The sequence below is a fragment of the Oncorhynchus gorbuscha genome, linkage group LG15, assembly GCF_021184085.1.
Source record: "Oncorhynchus gorbuscha isolate QuinsamMale2020 ecotype Even-year linkage group LG15, OgorEven_v1.0, whole genome shotgun sequence".
Classification (NCBI taxonomy): domain Eukaryota; kingdom Metazoa; phylum Chordata; class Actinopteri; order Salmoniformes; family Salmonidae; genus Oncorhynchus; species Oncorhynchus gorbuscha.
The window spans coordinates 40,645,879-40,661,565 of record NC_060187.1 but is presented as its reverse complement, the minus strand read 5'-3'; the positions used below and the strand labels follow the sequence as shown (position 1 = coordinate 40,661,565).

Genomic DNA, 15,687 nt, shown 5'->3' with positions numbered 1-15,687 from the left:
ATCCGTTACACTTAGACTTGTGTGCGACTGCTCAGCCATGGAAACCCATTTTATGAAGCTCCCGACAAACAGTTATTGTGCTGACGTTGCTTCCAGAGTCAGTTTGGAAGTCGGTTGAGAGTGTTGCAACCGAGGACAGACTAATTTTACGCACAACAGTACTCGGTGGTCCCATTCTGTGAGCTTGTGTGGCCTACCACTTTTCTGGTGAGCTGTTGTTGCTCCTAGATGTTTCCACTTCACATTAACAGCACTTACAGCTGACCGGGGCAGCTCTAGCAGGCAGAAAATGTACAAACTGACATATGATAGTGCCACATTGAAGGTTGCTTAGCTCTTTAGTAAGGCCATTATACTGCCAATGTTTGTATATGGTTTGCATGGCTGTTTGCATCAAAACTATGAAATAACATTTGGAATCATGTAGTAACTCAAAAATATATACATATGAGATTCTTCAAACTAGCCACACTTTGCCATGACAGCTTTGCACACTCTTGAAATTCTCTCAACCAGTTTCATGAGGAATGTTTCTCCATGTCTTGAAGGAGTTCCCACATATGCTGAGCACTGGTTGGCTGCTTTTCCTTCACTCTGCAGTCCAACTCATCCCAAACCATCTCAATTGTGTAGCACACCAGCTAGGGGGATCCATCATCACAGACAGCCATTAAATAGGTTGGCTACTTACTACCATGTATGAATCAATAGGAAGGAGGTGAGCTTGTTCATCAATTTCCCCAAGGCCCAGGGAATCAATCCTGGTGCATCAGATCTGGTAGCATCCACATCCACCCACTGTCGTCAGCAAGCACCGCACCTATGCATTCTAGCTGTGCTGGACGCCTCACAGGGGTAATGGGTGACATCAGTCATGATAAGGCCCACTTTCCCTGTATTGTAGCATACTCTACAGTAAGACTTTCACATGCAGGAAAGGACAAGTAAAGACACTGGTTTACAGGGAGTCTATAGAGCATATTGTCTCTCTGCTTTGAAATATATTTTTGTTCTTCAGTCAGAGAATAAAAAGCGTTCACATCCTCAGTTGGGAAACTTTACAAGTGTGTTCATTCTCAGGTTTCAAAATGGCAGCCATCTGCCATATGCATAGTATTTTCAATTTGTAAGTCGCTCTGGATAAGAGCGTCTGCTAAATGACTTAAATGTAAATGTTACTAGACCCCCAACCCCCTGTAAAAATGGTTAGAATGCCACAAACTCCCTGAAAGAATGATCTTGTTTCTCTCACTGCTAAACTAGTTTGGGTTCTTGTGAAGTTTTATGTTACCTGTTATGACACTAATGGGCTGACGTTCAACAAGTTACATAAACCAAAACAAGTTTGGCATTAAAAACAAAATCATAAACAAATAACACGGTTGGAATTCAGAAAAGTTTATTAAGTCGACTCATTTTGGCCATGACGTAATGAGAAACTACCATCATAAAAATCACCAGTATGTGGAGCCTTCGGTCTATGCCAAGTGGGCTTGATATAAAAACAAACACTCGGAAGTATGACATACACTGACATACCAGCAACTCACAATACAATGAGTTGTCTGAAGAGTGGTGGATCCACGTGTACATAAACATCTGTCCCTATTAATAATGAGGTCTGACTAGCCCCTTGTGTGGCACCATTGTGTTAGGACCGATTAGTAGCATGGCGTTGTTTGGAGGCCTAAATAAAAACAATGGAATTCCAAATCTACTGTGTGCCATACCACCAAGTTCACAGATGCTAAATGGCTGAATGCTAATTAGTGACACTAAAACAATAGTGTTAATATTTGGTGCAACAGAAAACCTTTTAGGATTTGTGTCCTCAAAAAAAAAAAGCTCATGCCATACATTGAAGTCCCAATTCATTGAGTTTTTAATAATAAACACCTTGCCGTCAAAAATATCAGCAGATATTTCCAAGTTTATTTAAGGCAAGCCTAAACATTTTACAGCCAATGGGAACAATTAGAACTCCTCAAACAAAAATGTCTGAAGGTGAAGCAGGGGCTTTTTTTTAATATAATAAATATAGATTTTCTCAATTCAATAATTAGACTGGGCTATCATACAAATGTGTGTATAGGGCACTGGTGGACCACATGGCATCCCAAATGTCCTCCCCAAACTAGGAAGGGATCGGCAGAGATGCATTAAAGACACCCTTCACTTTATCCTCAATCCTCCAGTTAACACAATTATGTCTGGGAGAGGAGGAGGACAGTATCAACTTATCTGACCATGGTGTGACAGACAGAAGGACAGAGCGACTGCTCTGAGTGGACTACTGCCCCTAGAGTCACCCAGTGGGAACACAGGTCTATCCAGTCTGAGTCTCCTCTATCCTGGTCTGTGAACACTGCCAGTCTGGTACATGAGGGGCAGCCATAAGAAGCAGTCCACAGTGGGCCACCCAAAACCATGCTAGAGGAGGAGTTGGGAGGAGGAGCTGGGTTGCTGAAATGGTGAGCACTGCTTGTTCATGTCCCTGTGGTAATTCCATGCTCTCCCGTCCAGCCCGCCTCCTATTCTCCTCAGTCTTCCAGTCCTGGGTGTATGTGTGTGTTGGTCTCAGAGGATCTGTTCAGTGCTGGAGGCAGAGATATCCAGGAGTCTCCAGGCTGCGTAGGGGTTCAGCTCCTCTTGGTCTCGACACAGGGCCCACACGTACATCATCCTCAGCACCTTGTCCTGTGGGTCAAACAGACAAAGGTATTGGCAAGATGAAAATTAAGTCACTTTTCAATGCTTTCGAGCAGGTGTCCAAAGTGTACAACCCTCCCTGCTAGCCTGTCCAGCTTATCCTCTCAGTGAGAGACAAGGGGAAAAAAAAGTTGTGTCATCAACAATAGAACAAATAAAACAGCCTCCCTAAATCCCCTGGTAGTGCCTTGCGGTAGACTGAGGGAGTGCCAGTTTCCTGCGGCTGAGTGGATGCCCTCCCATTATGCCCAGCCCCCCCCTCCTCCAATCCAAAGACTCCCAGAGGTGCCCTCACTGGCCTATCAGACAGATTTACAGCTCAGGAGGCTTTCATGTGGAGTCTGGCTGACAGTCGGCAGGGCCTCAATAGACTAGTCTGGCTCCCTCTCCCTCTCGCTCCTTCGAAAGACAAAGGGAGGAAGCCACTTTAGACTATAAGAGATGCACCCCCAGGTCTGAAACATTGCCATGTCTGATTAGCCAAGCTCAGAGACAAACAGAGTCCTGTTTGAATACTTTTACAATTGATCCTCATTTCCAGAGTAGAGATGGAGGGTGTATTCTACTCACAGGGTCTCCCTCTATGACGTCTCCTTTAGTGTTGCGGATCACCATGACCAGCTGGGCCTGGAAGGTGATGATCAGCACCGGACCCTGCTCCATCATCTTCCCCATGGCCAGCTGAACACACACAATTAAAACACACTATTAGAATAGCAAATCCCACAAACAAATATTATGATGAGACTGTCGTAAAACGCCTCGGGTAACTCACATCAATGTTGTCTATGTCCAGGATCTTAGAGTGGAACTGCAGGCCCATAGCCCTGGCCTGTTGAATGGGGTGGGCCAGCTGGCTGTAAGTCTACACACAAGACAGAGAGGTGTGGGTTAAGAACAGCAAGGGCAGGGGGGAAAAATGACTGAAAATCTCAACATCACTATTGCAGGTCTACATTTACAGTACTTCAAAAAGAATCAATTAATCTTCAGCTGGTGTCCAAATGAATAGTCGATAAACTGGTCAATAAAAAAAAGTGCTTACCGCTTCATAACACCAGTCCTTCAGAACCTCCAGCTCCCCTCGGATCATGGCCTGCAGACAGAAAGACAGAGAGGTAATGCAGACAGAGAGGTCAGAGTAGGGTGATACCCACACCTCAAGAGGCACTGCAGACATAGACAAAAAAAATAAAAAAAATAAAAATGTATCTGCACAGAAAGAAGTGCTCCATTGATTTTACAATTTGTCTGGATATTCATCAGATTTAAGTGAGACTGAGACTAATGTTTCAAGTAATGTTCAAGATCGCAGATCGAAAAATGTGTATAGTGTCTCTATTAACTGCAGTGACATACAACTGTTACGTGGATGGTTTTCGCCCCCCAATCATCTTCAGCTCTAAACGAGAAACCCGTTTTCCTATTGTATGCCTTCAACACAATCTGTACCGCACCAATGTCAAGGGAGGAACGATATTTCTTTACCTCCAGGACGTTGGGTATGATGTCAAATTCACACTGCTTGAGGAAGACATCTTTGTCGAATGACGGATCCACCTTCAGAATCTCTGTCAGCACCTCAGACATCTCGGTCTTGGAGAAGAGCCCACCTGACCAGACATACACACAACTTTAAAACAAGAACAAAGACCGAGCCCAACTTCCAAATACGTGTTTGGGGTTTAGTGTGGGTGGCATGGAGAAGTCAGTAGGTTACCTAGGATGTCGGTCATTTTATCTGTGACGGCACGAGACGCTCTGACGAGGGCATTCTCGCTCTCATCATACTTCATCTTCATTTCGAAGAACCCTGGGAAGTGAGTGCAAAAGGTGAGTCGTCTCATTTAATTGCAGTGCATCAAAGTCAGACAAAGAGTAACTTGGGGGAAGACGTCGTTTGGACTCAGCACCAGTAGTGTTACCCCAAGGTCAGGGCATTGAGTTGTATCGTATGGATCAAACGCAGGGACTGAGCTGTGGGTCGTTGTACAGTATCGCTCTGCTGTGTGATTGATTGCTTACTGTACTTCGCTGGCACATTCTCAGATAACACACGCAGTACCAACATACCCAGATTGGATTCCGTTATGTATTTACAGTGTCAGGCAAGTTGTGATGTGACAATAAGAAAGAAACTTGATACAATTTATTTCTATTGACTTTGCACAATGTCCTTACTGTAAATCATAGATCCGTTTCACAAGTCAGAAACATGATTTATCGTCGGTGCAGTTTCCTTGGGTAATGCTTAATTGCTCGCTCCCTGTATACGGCTACGGTGAAAACCCACAACAGGAACAGTCATTTTCAAGGCGCCTAGTAAAAAAGAAGACACTGCTCCCCAGTCTCTCATACCCGACCCCTAGGAAGTCCCTGGGCTCCCATTACCTGCTGCTCGTTAGCGAGGGCCCATTTGCACCACGATTTTAATAGGAGCAGGACACTGTTCACCAGTCTGATACAGCAGTCAATCAGCTAGCAGCGGGATCCCCATCTACACTAGGGTTGGAGCGCTTCACATTGTCCACCCTCATGACTAGGATTTTGGAGAGCGGAACGTTTCTGACCTCCAACCAATGACGACAGTTCGAATTTGGAAATGTTCAAGGTAAAGTCAAAAGTTAAGGACAAAGGACACTTGGTAAAGAAACGCACCACGCCCAGCAGAGTAACAAGCACTAAGCCACTGATGAGTAGTTTATACACTTAGCCCCATCTACTGGACAAATGTTTTACAGCGGCAGACATTCATACCATTCTTTGATGTAGCAATAATATCATATTTTAGAGGAATTACTCGGTCTTCATCATATAAATAACATATCATCTTCCTACATTATGATTCGGAAAGGGTGATACTTAGACTGCAATGACTACGGCAGACATCAGAAAGATTAACAAACTGGTAGTGAGACAGGCTGTCCTTACTGTTAAAGACCATGTTGTTATCCTTGAAGTCCTTCCACTGTGCGTACCATTTGGAGTCCTTGTGCAGCACCACCCCCATGGCATCCCTAGAAAACAGATCACTGCTCAGTGCTCACGGCCATGCCACTACACACACACTTATCTAGACTAGAACTGATTTTCACCCTTACTGTGAATCCAAATTATCCTTGCAAGTACAATTTGGGCACTGATAAATATGGTGTGATATTGAGCTTGTCAGAGACACTGTTAGGTGAGAATGATCTGTTGTTTGAATGATTAGAATATTCCGCCCTGAAACAAATAATTGTATGGAAGTGATTAGAATGTATAAAATCATAATCAATAAGTCACAATTAGGGTAAAGACAATATGTCTTTATGGTATTATAAACAGACTGTCTGAGCTTGGTGCCGACCTGACTAGAGATTGGGAGAGAACAGGGAGTACGTGCCAAGAACAAGGTCACTAATCCCTGTCGGCTGGGTAGCAGGACATGTTTATTTATTTTATTTGACCTTTATTTAACTAGGCAAGTCAGTTAAGAACAAATTCTTATTTTCAATGACAGCCTAGGAACAGTGGGTTAACTGCCTGTTCAGGGGCAGAACGACAGATTTGTACCTTGTCAGCTCGGGGATTTGAACTTGCAACCTTCCGCTCTAACCACTAGGCTTACCCTGCCGCCCCATGTGTGTGCGTCTGTTTGTTTGTTTGTGTGTGTGTGTGTGTGTGTGCGTATGGTTGTGTGAATGTGTGGGCGTGAGAAGTCAGTATAAAATGAATTGTTTTGTATTCTTGACTTTGGAACGTTCCCGTGAATAAACCTTTTTGACTATTTTAGCTGGGCCTCCGTCTGTTTCATTCGACCGGGATCTTACAAATTCTGGTTTGCAGACTGAGTAATATAATTAAATTGGGTTATGAACCTGGAGAACAAAATTCTCTTATCAGACACACATTTTGAGTTCTAAAGATAATTCTGCTCAAATAAAAATCTAGAGCTCTACCGAAACAGAATGAGGGTGGGAGACTGGCAGCACATACTCATTGGCCTCGAAGACCTTGTTCTCATTTTCTGCAGCCTTAGATGAAAAGTCACTCCTCTTCCGTAGTCTCTTGGGGGCCCGGTAGGGCCCACTGTGATTAAGATCATCAATCTCCTTCTGCACACTCTTTATACCCTGTATGTGCACATACATCAGGCTTTAGGGAAATGCATGGGCTGTTGTGATGAGCTCCCTAAGCAATGGGTTGTTTCTGTACATTTCCTCCTGATCATTTGACTTGCTTAGTTTATGCAGTGACAACACAAAAAAATGGAACAAGTGATTGCTATAATGCAGTGAACATGACCAAACCTGGTATTTGACTTTGAAGTGCTGAATTGGTCCTTTTGGACCTTGGAGAACCTATCCAGTTCTCACCTGAGATATTGCCCTGAAGGCACCGGTCTTTCCCAGTTTCTCTCCACTCTTGGACACAGACTCCGCAGACGTCTTGGCTGTCTTCGCTGCTTCCTCCACGCCCTCCTTGATCTTCCTCCCTATATCTGTACGACTGACCTCTTCCAGACCCTAAAAACAAACAGATACTAACTTCTTGTCTGAGACACTCGCACACCATTTCTGTTGACATGCCGAAGGCCTAGACCTACATACAGTGCATTCTGAAAGTATTCAGACCCCTTAACTTTTTCCACATTACAGCCTTATTCTAAAATGGATTCAATAGTTTCCCCCTCAATCAATCTACACACAATACCCCATAATGACAAAGCAAAACCAGGTTTAGACATTTTTGCAAATGTATAAAAAACTACAAACTGCAATATCACATTTACATAAGTATTCAGACCCTTTACTCAGTACTTTGAAGCACCCTTGGCAGCAAAATCAGCCTCGAGTCTCCTTGGGTATGACGATACAAGCTTGGCACACTTGTATTTGGGGAGTTTCTCCCATTATTCTCTGTAGATCCTCTCAAGCGCTGTCAGGTTGGATGGGGAGTGTCGCTGCGCAGGTATTTCAGCTCTTTCCAGAGGCGTTTGATCGGGTTCAAGTCCGGGCTCTGGCTGGGCCACTCAAGGACATTCAGAGACTTTTTCCGAAGACTCTTCTGCATTGTCTTGGCTGTGTGCTTAGGGTCATTGTCCTGTTGGAAGATGAATCTTCACCCCAGTCTGAGGTCCTGAGCGCTCTGTACTTTACTCGGTTCATCTTTCCCTTGATCCTGACTAGTCTCGCAGTCCCTGCCGCTGAAAAACAAACCCCACAGCATGTTGCTGCCACCCCCATAGTTCATGTGACGCTTGGCATTCAGGCCAAAGAGTTGAATCTTGGTTTCATCAGACCAGATAACTTTGTTTCTCATGGTCAGTCTTTAAGTACCTTTTGGCAAAACTCCAAGTGGGCTGTCACGTGCGTTTTACTGACAGGCGGCCAGCTCTAGGAAGAGTCTTGGTGGTTCCAAAATTCTTCCACGTAAGAATGATGGAGGCCACTGTTTTCTTGGGGACCTTCAATGCTGCAGACATTTTTTGGTAATCTTCCCCAGATCTGTGCCTTCAACACAATCCTGTCTCGGAGCTCTACGGACAATTCCTTCAACCTCATGGCTTGGTTTTTGCTCTGACATGCACTGTCCACTGTGGGACCTTTTATATAGACAGGTGCGTGCCTTTTCAAATCAATCAATTTAGTTTACCACAGGTGGACTCCAATTAAGTTGTAGAAACATCTCAAGGATGATCAATGGAAACAAATGCACCTGAGCTCAATTTTGAGTCTCATAGCAAAGGGTCTGAATACTTGTGTAAATAAGGTATGTTTTTATTTTTAATACATTTGCAAACATTTCTAGAAACCTATATTCGCTTTGTCATTATTGGGTAAAACAAGAGGAGAAAAATAATTTAATCAATTTTAAAATAAGGCTGTAACGTAACAAAATGTGGAAAAAGTTAAGGGGGCTGAATACTTTCCAATGGCACTATGTAATTCATGTCAATGTTTCCATTTAATTGACAACATACAGCTCTACATTTACCATGCTCAAGTTTAGTCATTAAGGCTGATGAGTAACTAAACAGCAATCCATGTACCTCTTTCACAGTCTCTGAGAAGGTCCCTAACTTCTTCTTCAGAACTTCAGACGTCTTCACAGTTTCAGACTCTATGGTTTGCTAAGGAAGAAAGTAAAATAGTGAAGGAAAGGAATCAATTAATTATTGAATCCAACCTGCCTAACAACATCCTTTGTCCAATGTGACAATGAAACAACGTGTGACATGCGCTTCAAATTATTTGCTGGGCCACAAATGTCCACCTGAAGATAAAGGAATAAAGCTGTTCAATGGATGGGAGCACTCACATATTTCCTCCGAGCTTGCTTCAGAGCTTCTGATTCCTCCAACTTTTTGGCCTCCTCGCGAAACTTCTTGATGTTCTCCTTCATTTCCTTGTTCTTGCTGAGCTCCTGTTTGAGGTTGTCCAAGAACCCCCCAAAGAAGCCTTTTCGGCTACCTCCCCTGTCTGATGCATACCGTACCTAGTGAGAGATATGGGCATTGTATGAGTTGGAGAAAGGGGAACATACACTATATATACAAAAGTATGTGGAGACTAGAGGTCGACAGATTATGATTTTTCAACACCGATACCGATTCCGATTATTGGAGGATCAAAAAAAGCTGATGCCGATTAAATCGGACGATTTTTGAAATGTATTTGTAATAATAAAAATTACAACAATACTAAATGAACTGTATACTGAATAACTTAATGTAATACATCAATACAATCTAATTAGCCTCAAATAAATAAAGAAACATGTTCAATTTGGTTTAAATAATACAAAAACAAAGTGTTGGAGAAGAAAGTAAAAGTGCAATATGTGCCATGTAAGAAAACTAATGTTTCAGTTCCTTGCTCAGAACATGAGAACATATGAAAGCTGGTGGTTCCTGTTAACATGAGTCTTCAATATTCCCTGGTAAGAAGTTTTAGGTTGTAGTTATTATAGGAATTATAGGACTATTTCTCTCTATACCCATTTGTATTTCATTAAGCTTTGACTATTGGATGTTCTTATAGGCACTTTAGTATAGCCAGTGTAACAGTATAGCTTCGGCCCCTCTCCTCGCTCCTCCCTGGGCTCGAACCAGGAACACAACGACAACAGCCACCCGCTAAGCAGCGTTACCTATGCAGAGCAAAGGGAACAACTACATCAAGTCTCAGAGCGAGTGACGTTTGAAACGCTATTAGCGCGCACCCCGCTAACTAGCTAGCCATTTCACATTGGTTACACCAGCCTCATCTCAGGAGTTGATAGGCTTGAAGTCATAAACAGCTCAATGCTTGACGCACAACGAAGAGCTGCTGGCAAAACGCATGAAAGTGCTGTTTGAATGAATGCTCACGAGCCTGCTTCTGCCTACCATCGCTCAGTCAGACTGCTCTATATGGTCGAATCCAGAAACTCTCGAAAACAAGATGTTTATTCTTTCAGTGAAATACGGAATCGTTACGTATTTTATCTAAGGGGTGGCATCCATTAGTCTAAATATTCCTGTGCACAACCTTCAATGTTATGTCATAATTACGTAAAATTCTGGCAAATTAGGCGGCAACAAACTGTTGCATATACACCGACTCTCCGTGCAATGAACGCAATAGAAGTGACACAATTTCACCTGGTTAATATTGCCTGCTAACCTGGATCTCTTTTAGCTAAATATGCAGGTTTAAAAATATATACTTCAGTGTATTGATTTTAAGAAAGGCATTGATGTTTATGGTTAGGTACACATTGGAGCAATGATACGCACCGCATCAATTATATGCAACGCAGGACACGCTAGATAAATTAGTAATATCATCAACCATGTGTAGTTAACTAGTGATTATGATTGATTGATTTTTATAAGATAAGTTTAATGCTAGCTAGCAACTTACCTTGGCTTACTGTACTCGCGTAACAGGCAGTCTCCTCGTGGAGTGCAATGAGAGGCAGGTGGTTAGAGCGTTAGACTAGTTAACTGTAAGGTTGCAAGATTGAATCCCCCAAGCTGACAAGGTGAAAATCTGTCGTTCTGCCCCTGAACGAGGCAGTTAACCCACCGTTCCTAGGCCGTCATTGGAAATAAGAATGTGTTCTTAACTGACTTGCCAAGTTAAATAAAGATGAAATAAAGGTGAAATTGAAAATATATTATATATTTTTTTATTATTATTATTATTTTTATCTGCAAAATCGGTGTCCAAAAATAACGATCAGAAATCGGTATGAAAACTTCAAAATCAAATCAAATTTTATTTGTCACATACACATGGTTAGCAGATGTTAGTGCGAGTGTAGCGAAATGCTTGTGCTTCTAGTTCCGACAATGCAGTAATAACCAACAAGTAATCTAGCTAACAATTCCAAAACTACTACCTTATAGACACAAGTGTAAGGGGATAAAGAATATGTACATAAAGATATATGAATGAGTGATGGTACAGAGCGGCATAGGCAAGATACAGTAGATGGTATTGAGTGCAGTATATACATATGAGATGAGTATGTAAACAAAGTGGCATAGTTAAAGTGGCTAGTGATACATGTATTACATAAGGATGCAGTAGATGATATAGAGTACAGTATATACGTATACATATGAGATGAATAATGTAGGGTATGTAAACATTATATTAGGTAGCATTGTTTAAAGTGGCTAGTGATATATTTTACATAATTTCCCATCAATTTCCATTATTAAAGTGGCTGGAGTTGAGTCAGTGTGTTGGCAGCAGCCATTCAATGTTAGTGGTGGCTGTTTAACAGTCTGATGGCCTTGAGATAGAAGCTGTTTTTCCCGTCTCTTGGTCCCAGCTTTGATGCACCTGTACTGACCTCGCCTTCTGGATGATAGCAGGGTGAACAGGCAGTGGCTCGGGTGGTTGCGGTCCTTGATGATCTTTATGGCCTTCCTGTGACATCGGGTGGTGTAGGTGTCCTGGAGGGCAGGTAGTTTGCCCCCGGTGATGCGTTGTCCAGACCTCACTACCCTCTGGAGAGCCTTACGGTTGTGGACGGAGCAGTTGCCGTACCAGGCGGTGATACAGCCCGACAGGATGCTCTCGATTGTGCATCTGTAGAAGTTTGTGAGTGCTTTTGGTGACAAGCCAAATTTCTTCAGCCTCCTGAGGTTGAAGAGGCGCTGCTGCGCCTTCTTCACGATGCTGTCTGTGTGGGTGGACCAATTCAGTTTGTCTGTGATGTGTACGCCGAGGAACTTAAAACTTACTACCCTCTCCACTACTGTTCCATCGATGTGGATAGGGGGGTGTTCCCTCTGCCGTTTCCTGAAGTCCACAATCATCTCCTTAGTTTTGTTGACGTTGAGTGTGAGGTTATTTTCCTGACACCACACTCCGAGGGCCCTCACCTCCTCCCAGTAGGCAGTCTCGTCGTTGTTGGTAATCAAGCCTACCACTGTCCTCAAAGCGGGCAAAAAAGTTATTTAGTCTGCCTGGGAGCAAGACATCCTGGTCCGTGACAGTGCTGGTTTTGTTTTTGTAATCCGTGATTGACTGTAGACCCTGCCACATACCTCTTGTGTCTGAGCCGTTGAATTGAGATTCTACTTTGTCTCTATACTGACGCTTAGCTTGTTTGATTGCCCTGCGGAGGGAATAGTTACACTGTTTGTATTCTGTCATGTTTCCAGTCACCTTGCCCTGATTAAAAGCAGTGGTTCGCGCTTTCAGTTTCACGCGAATGATGCCACCAATCCACGGTTTCTGGTTTGGGAATGTTTTAATCGTTGCTATGGGAACGACATCTTCACCGCACGTTCTAATGAACACGCACACCTAATCAGCGTATTCGTCAATGTTGTCGTCTGACGCAATACGGAACATATCCCAGTCCATGTGATGGAAGCAGTCTTGGAGTGTGGAATCAGATTGGTCGGACCAGCGTTGAACAGACCTCAGCGCGGGAGCTTCTTGTTTAAGTTTCTGTCTGTAGGCAGGGATCAACAAAATGGAGTCGTGGTCAGCTTTTCCGAAAGGAAATCGGCCCTAATTAATCGGCTATTCCGATTAATCGGCCGACCTCCACTGGAGACCCCATTTAAATTTGTGGATGCAGCTATTTCAGCCACACCTGTTGCTGACAGGTGTATACAATCAAGCACACAGCCATGCAATCTCCATAGCAAAACATTGCCAGTAGAAGGTCCTTACTGAAGAGCTCAGTGACTTTCAATGTGACACCGTCATATGATGCCACTTCTCCAACAAGTCTGTTTGTCATATTCCTGGCCTGGTCAACTATAAGTGCTGTTATTGTGAAGTGGAAACGTCTAGGAGCAACAACGGCTCAGCCGCAAAGTGGTAGCCCACACAAGCGCACAGAACGGGGCAATTGAGTGCTGAAGCGGTCCATACTGAAATGGTTTGTTGAGATCGGTGTGGAAGAAATTGACTGGCCTGTACACAGCCCTGACCTCAACCCTATCGAACACCTTTGGTATGAATTGGAACACCGACTGCAAACCAGGCCTAATCACCCAATATCAGTGCCCGACCACACTAATGCTCTTGTGGCTGAATGGAAGCAAGTCCCCGCAGCAATGTTCCAACATCTAGTGGAAAGCATTCCCAGAAGAGTGGAGGCTGTTATAGCAGCAAAGGGGGGACCAACTCCATATTAATGACCATGATTTTGGAATGTGATGTATGACGAGCAGGTGTACATGTAACACTATAACTTTAGACCATCCCCTCGCCCATACCCGGGCGGAAACCAGGGACCCTCTGCACACATCAACAACAGTCATCCTCGAAGCATCGTTACCCATCGCTCCACAAAAGCCACAGCCCTTGCAGAGCAAGGGGAACTACTACTTCAAGGTCTCAGAGCAAGTGACGTCACCGATTGAAACGCTATTTAGCGCGAACACCGCTAACTAAGCTAGCTGTTTCACATCCGTTACATACACATACTTTTGGTTGTGTATTTCTGCATAGGAATCAAATCATTTTGCTTATCTGACTACTTCTGCATTCAACAACAGTACATTGTTGGCTAAAGCAGAAATGGGTTGGCTAAAGCAGAAATGGGATTTACACATAGGCTGCAAAAAGAACTCTGAAATATAAAACTGAAGGGAAGTAGGGTACAATTCAAATTGTCTACTAGTACGAAATTAATGATTATCACAAGCGGAACAGTCACTGTTACCTGTGAAGAACTTGTGAGAGACCCACATATCCTGTATACATGAGGTCTGTTGTGTAGGAGCAAATGTGAAGGACTGGAGACAAGCAAACTTCTTCTGACACACAGCTGGAGAGAGAAATACACAATTAGAAATAATCATTATAAAATTATGTTCTGGCCACATTATGATTGACAGAGAAGCTTTGTTAAACCTTAAACCTACAATTTAAGTGCCCAAGAGAATTGATATTGTCACCTCAGAGATTATGATTGCAAAAATGTTGAAGACAACATTTAAAAAAATGTATTTAACTAGGCAAGTCAGTTAAGAAATAATTCTTATTTTCAATGACGGCCTAGGAACAGTGGCAGAACGACAGATTTGTACCTTGTCGGCTCGGGGGTTTGAACTTGCAACCTTCTGCTTACTAGTCCAACACTCTAACCATTAGGCTACCCAGACAACATTGCTTTACTGCTTATGAAATTAACAGATTCCAACCTACTAGTTACAATTGTTATATTTGGCCTATACATTGTTTTATTTGATTTTCAAAAATTACTTTCAAGACTATTAAAAAAACCTTCATAGCCTTGTCGCATTCAATTGTTGCACATGCAAACGATGTCCATGTCATCTGTCTATGCTATTGAAATAAGTGTGCAAAAGTGTAAATGATGCATATTCGAAATGTGCATACAGCGAGCAACAAACTACTGCTTGGTACACATTTTATACGGTTATGAATCAAGGGCCAAACACCGGCACGACACAAGATTCCATTCAGAGAAGTCTTGTTACTAAGTTAGTCTGATTCGGCGTTAAAACGTATTGCAGTGGAGAAGACGGCTCGAGTATATAGGCATTCCATCGCTATTTTCAATAATAGATTACGTTAATTATTTATGGTTAAAAGACAACGTGGAAAAATCTGTTTTAATGACAACTAACCTGGTAACACTGACACAAGGAGGCCGCCATCTTGGTTGCATTGCCTGTGACCTTTTCCGCTGATGACCTTCTGACGTATTAGTGGAGGAGCCTGAAGGTTGGACAAGGCGAAAAATAACTAGTTCGGTTCGGATGAAAGCGCCAACTTTGTCACACAGGCAGATGCATGCATCACGATTAAAAATATATTGATATTTTCAACAGCAAAGATCCAGACCAGGAGAGGTGTTAACAGTAGCGCCAACTATGGCTCAAGGATAGAACAATGTGTTAGTTATAAGAATCTTTGGCTTTGTATAAAAGTAAACCGACGCCGACAGCAATACATACAAATAAGTCATGCCTGATAATATTGTATCACTGCCGCTTTCGGCTCTGGTCCATATGCTGAATGAGAAAGAAAATAAGCGGTTAATAAAACTCGAAACCATACAAGATGGGTGAAAATGTGGACACTATCCAACATTAGCAAGCAAATTAGCAAACATTCATGCAATACCATTGCTTTTACTTTCAGGGAAAGAAAATATGGGATTCCCCCGAACTCACAAAGCTTCCCTCTTCGAGAAGCTATTGTACAAAAAGAACCGGCAGACTACATTTAGAGCCTCACACGAAGGATACCATGTCTAATCTCCTGACCCCCAAAGGCATTTGAACTGACATTCATTGAGGAAAGTAGTTAGCTGCCATCACATGTTGCTATGATAAACAAATGGCTTCTCCAGTCTATAGTTTACACTCACATAAGTTAAGTAACTTCTTGCTTAGCTAAACGTTTTTCAGATAGCTAGCCAGTTATTAATGGCTGTTTATGTGTTGAATGATATGGATGCATCAGATGACATCCCCTCACCTATTGCTGAGAACTACCTCAGGCC

General features: G+C 42.9%; 1 protein-coding gene across 2 annotated transcripts; it reads right to left on the bottom strand.

Moving 5' to 3' along the window:
* Nucleotides 1-1,382: 1,382 nt before the first annotated feature.
* On the bottom strand, nt 1,383-15,372 carry LOC123997869 (mitochondrial import inner membrane translocase subunit TIM44-like). 2 transcript variants are annotated; one of them, XM_046302504.1, is made up of 14 exons: nt 15,356-15,372; nt 14,807-14,897; nt 13,876-13,980; nt 9,013-9,189; nt 8,744-8,824; nt 7,068-7,217; nt 6,688-6,824; nt 5,641-5,726; nt 4,430-4,522; nt 4,198-4,322; nt 3,755-3,805; nt 3,485-3,574; nt 3,280-3,390; nt 1,383-2,697 (listed from the first exon to the last, which is right to left on the bottom strand). In XM_046302504.1, the coding sequence occupies exons 2-14, from the start codon at nt 14,834-14,836 to the stop codon at nt 2,578-2,580; spliced, it is 1,356 nt and encodes a 451-aa protein (XP_046158460.1). In that variant the 5' UTR covers nt 14,837-14,897; nt 15,356-15,372; the 3' UTR covers nt 1,383-2,577. The 2 variants fall into 2 exon arrangements, with proteins under 2 accessions (XP_046158460.1, XP_046158458.1); XM_046302502.1 differs by lacking the exon at nt 15,356-15,372 and having other exon boundaries at nt 14,807-14,949.
* Between the last annotated feature and the right edge of the window lie 315 nt (nt 15,373-15,687).

Bases quoted from the DNA above. Each gene is read 5' to 3' on its own strand.
- LOC123997869 (XM_046302504.1), bottom strand. From the start codon at position 14,836: ATGGCGGCCTCCTTGTGTCAGTGTTACCAG. The intron at 13,981-14,806 runs GTTAGTTGTCAT...TTCTCTCTCCAG, and splicing joins CCTTGTGTCAGTGTTACCAG to CTGTGTGTCAGAAGAAGTTT. The intron at 3,575-3,754 runs GTAAGCACTTTT...TCTTGTGTGTAG, and splicing joins AGGACTGGTGTTATGAAGCG to ACTTACAGCCAGCTGGCCCA.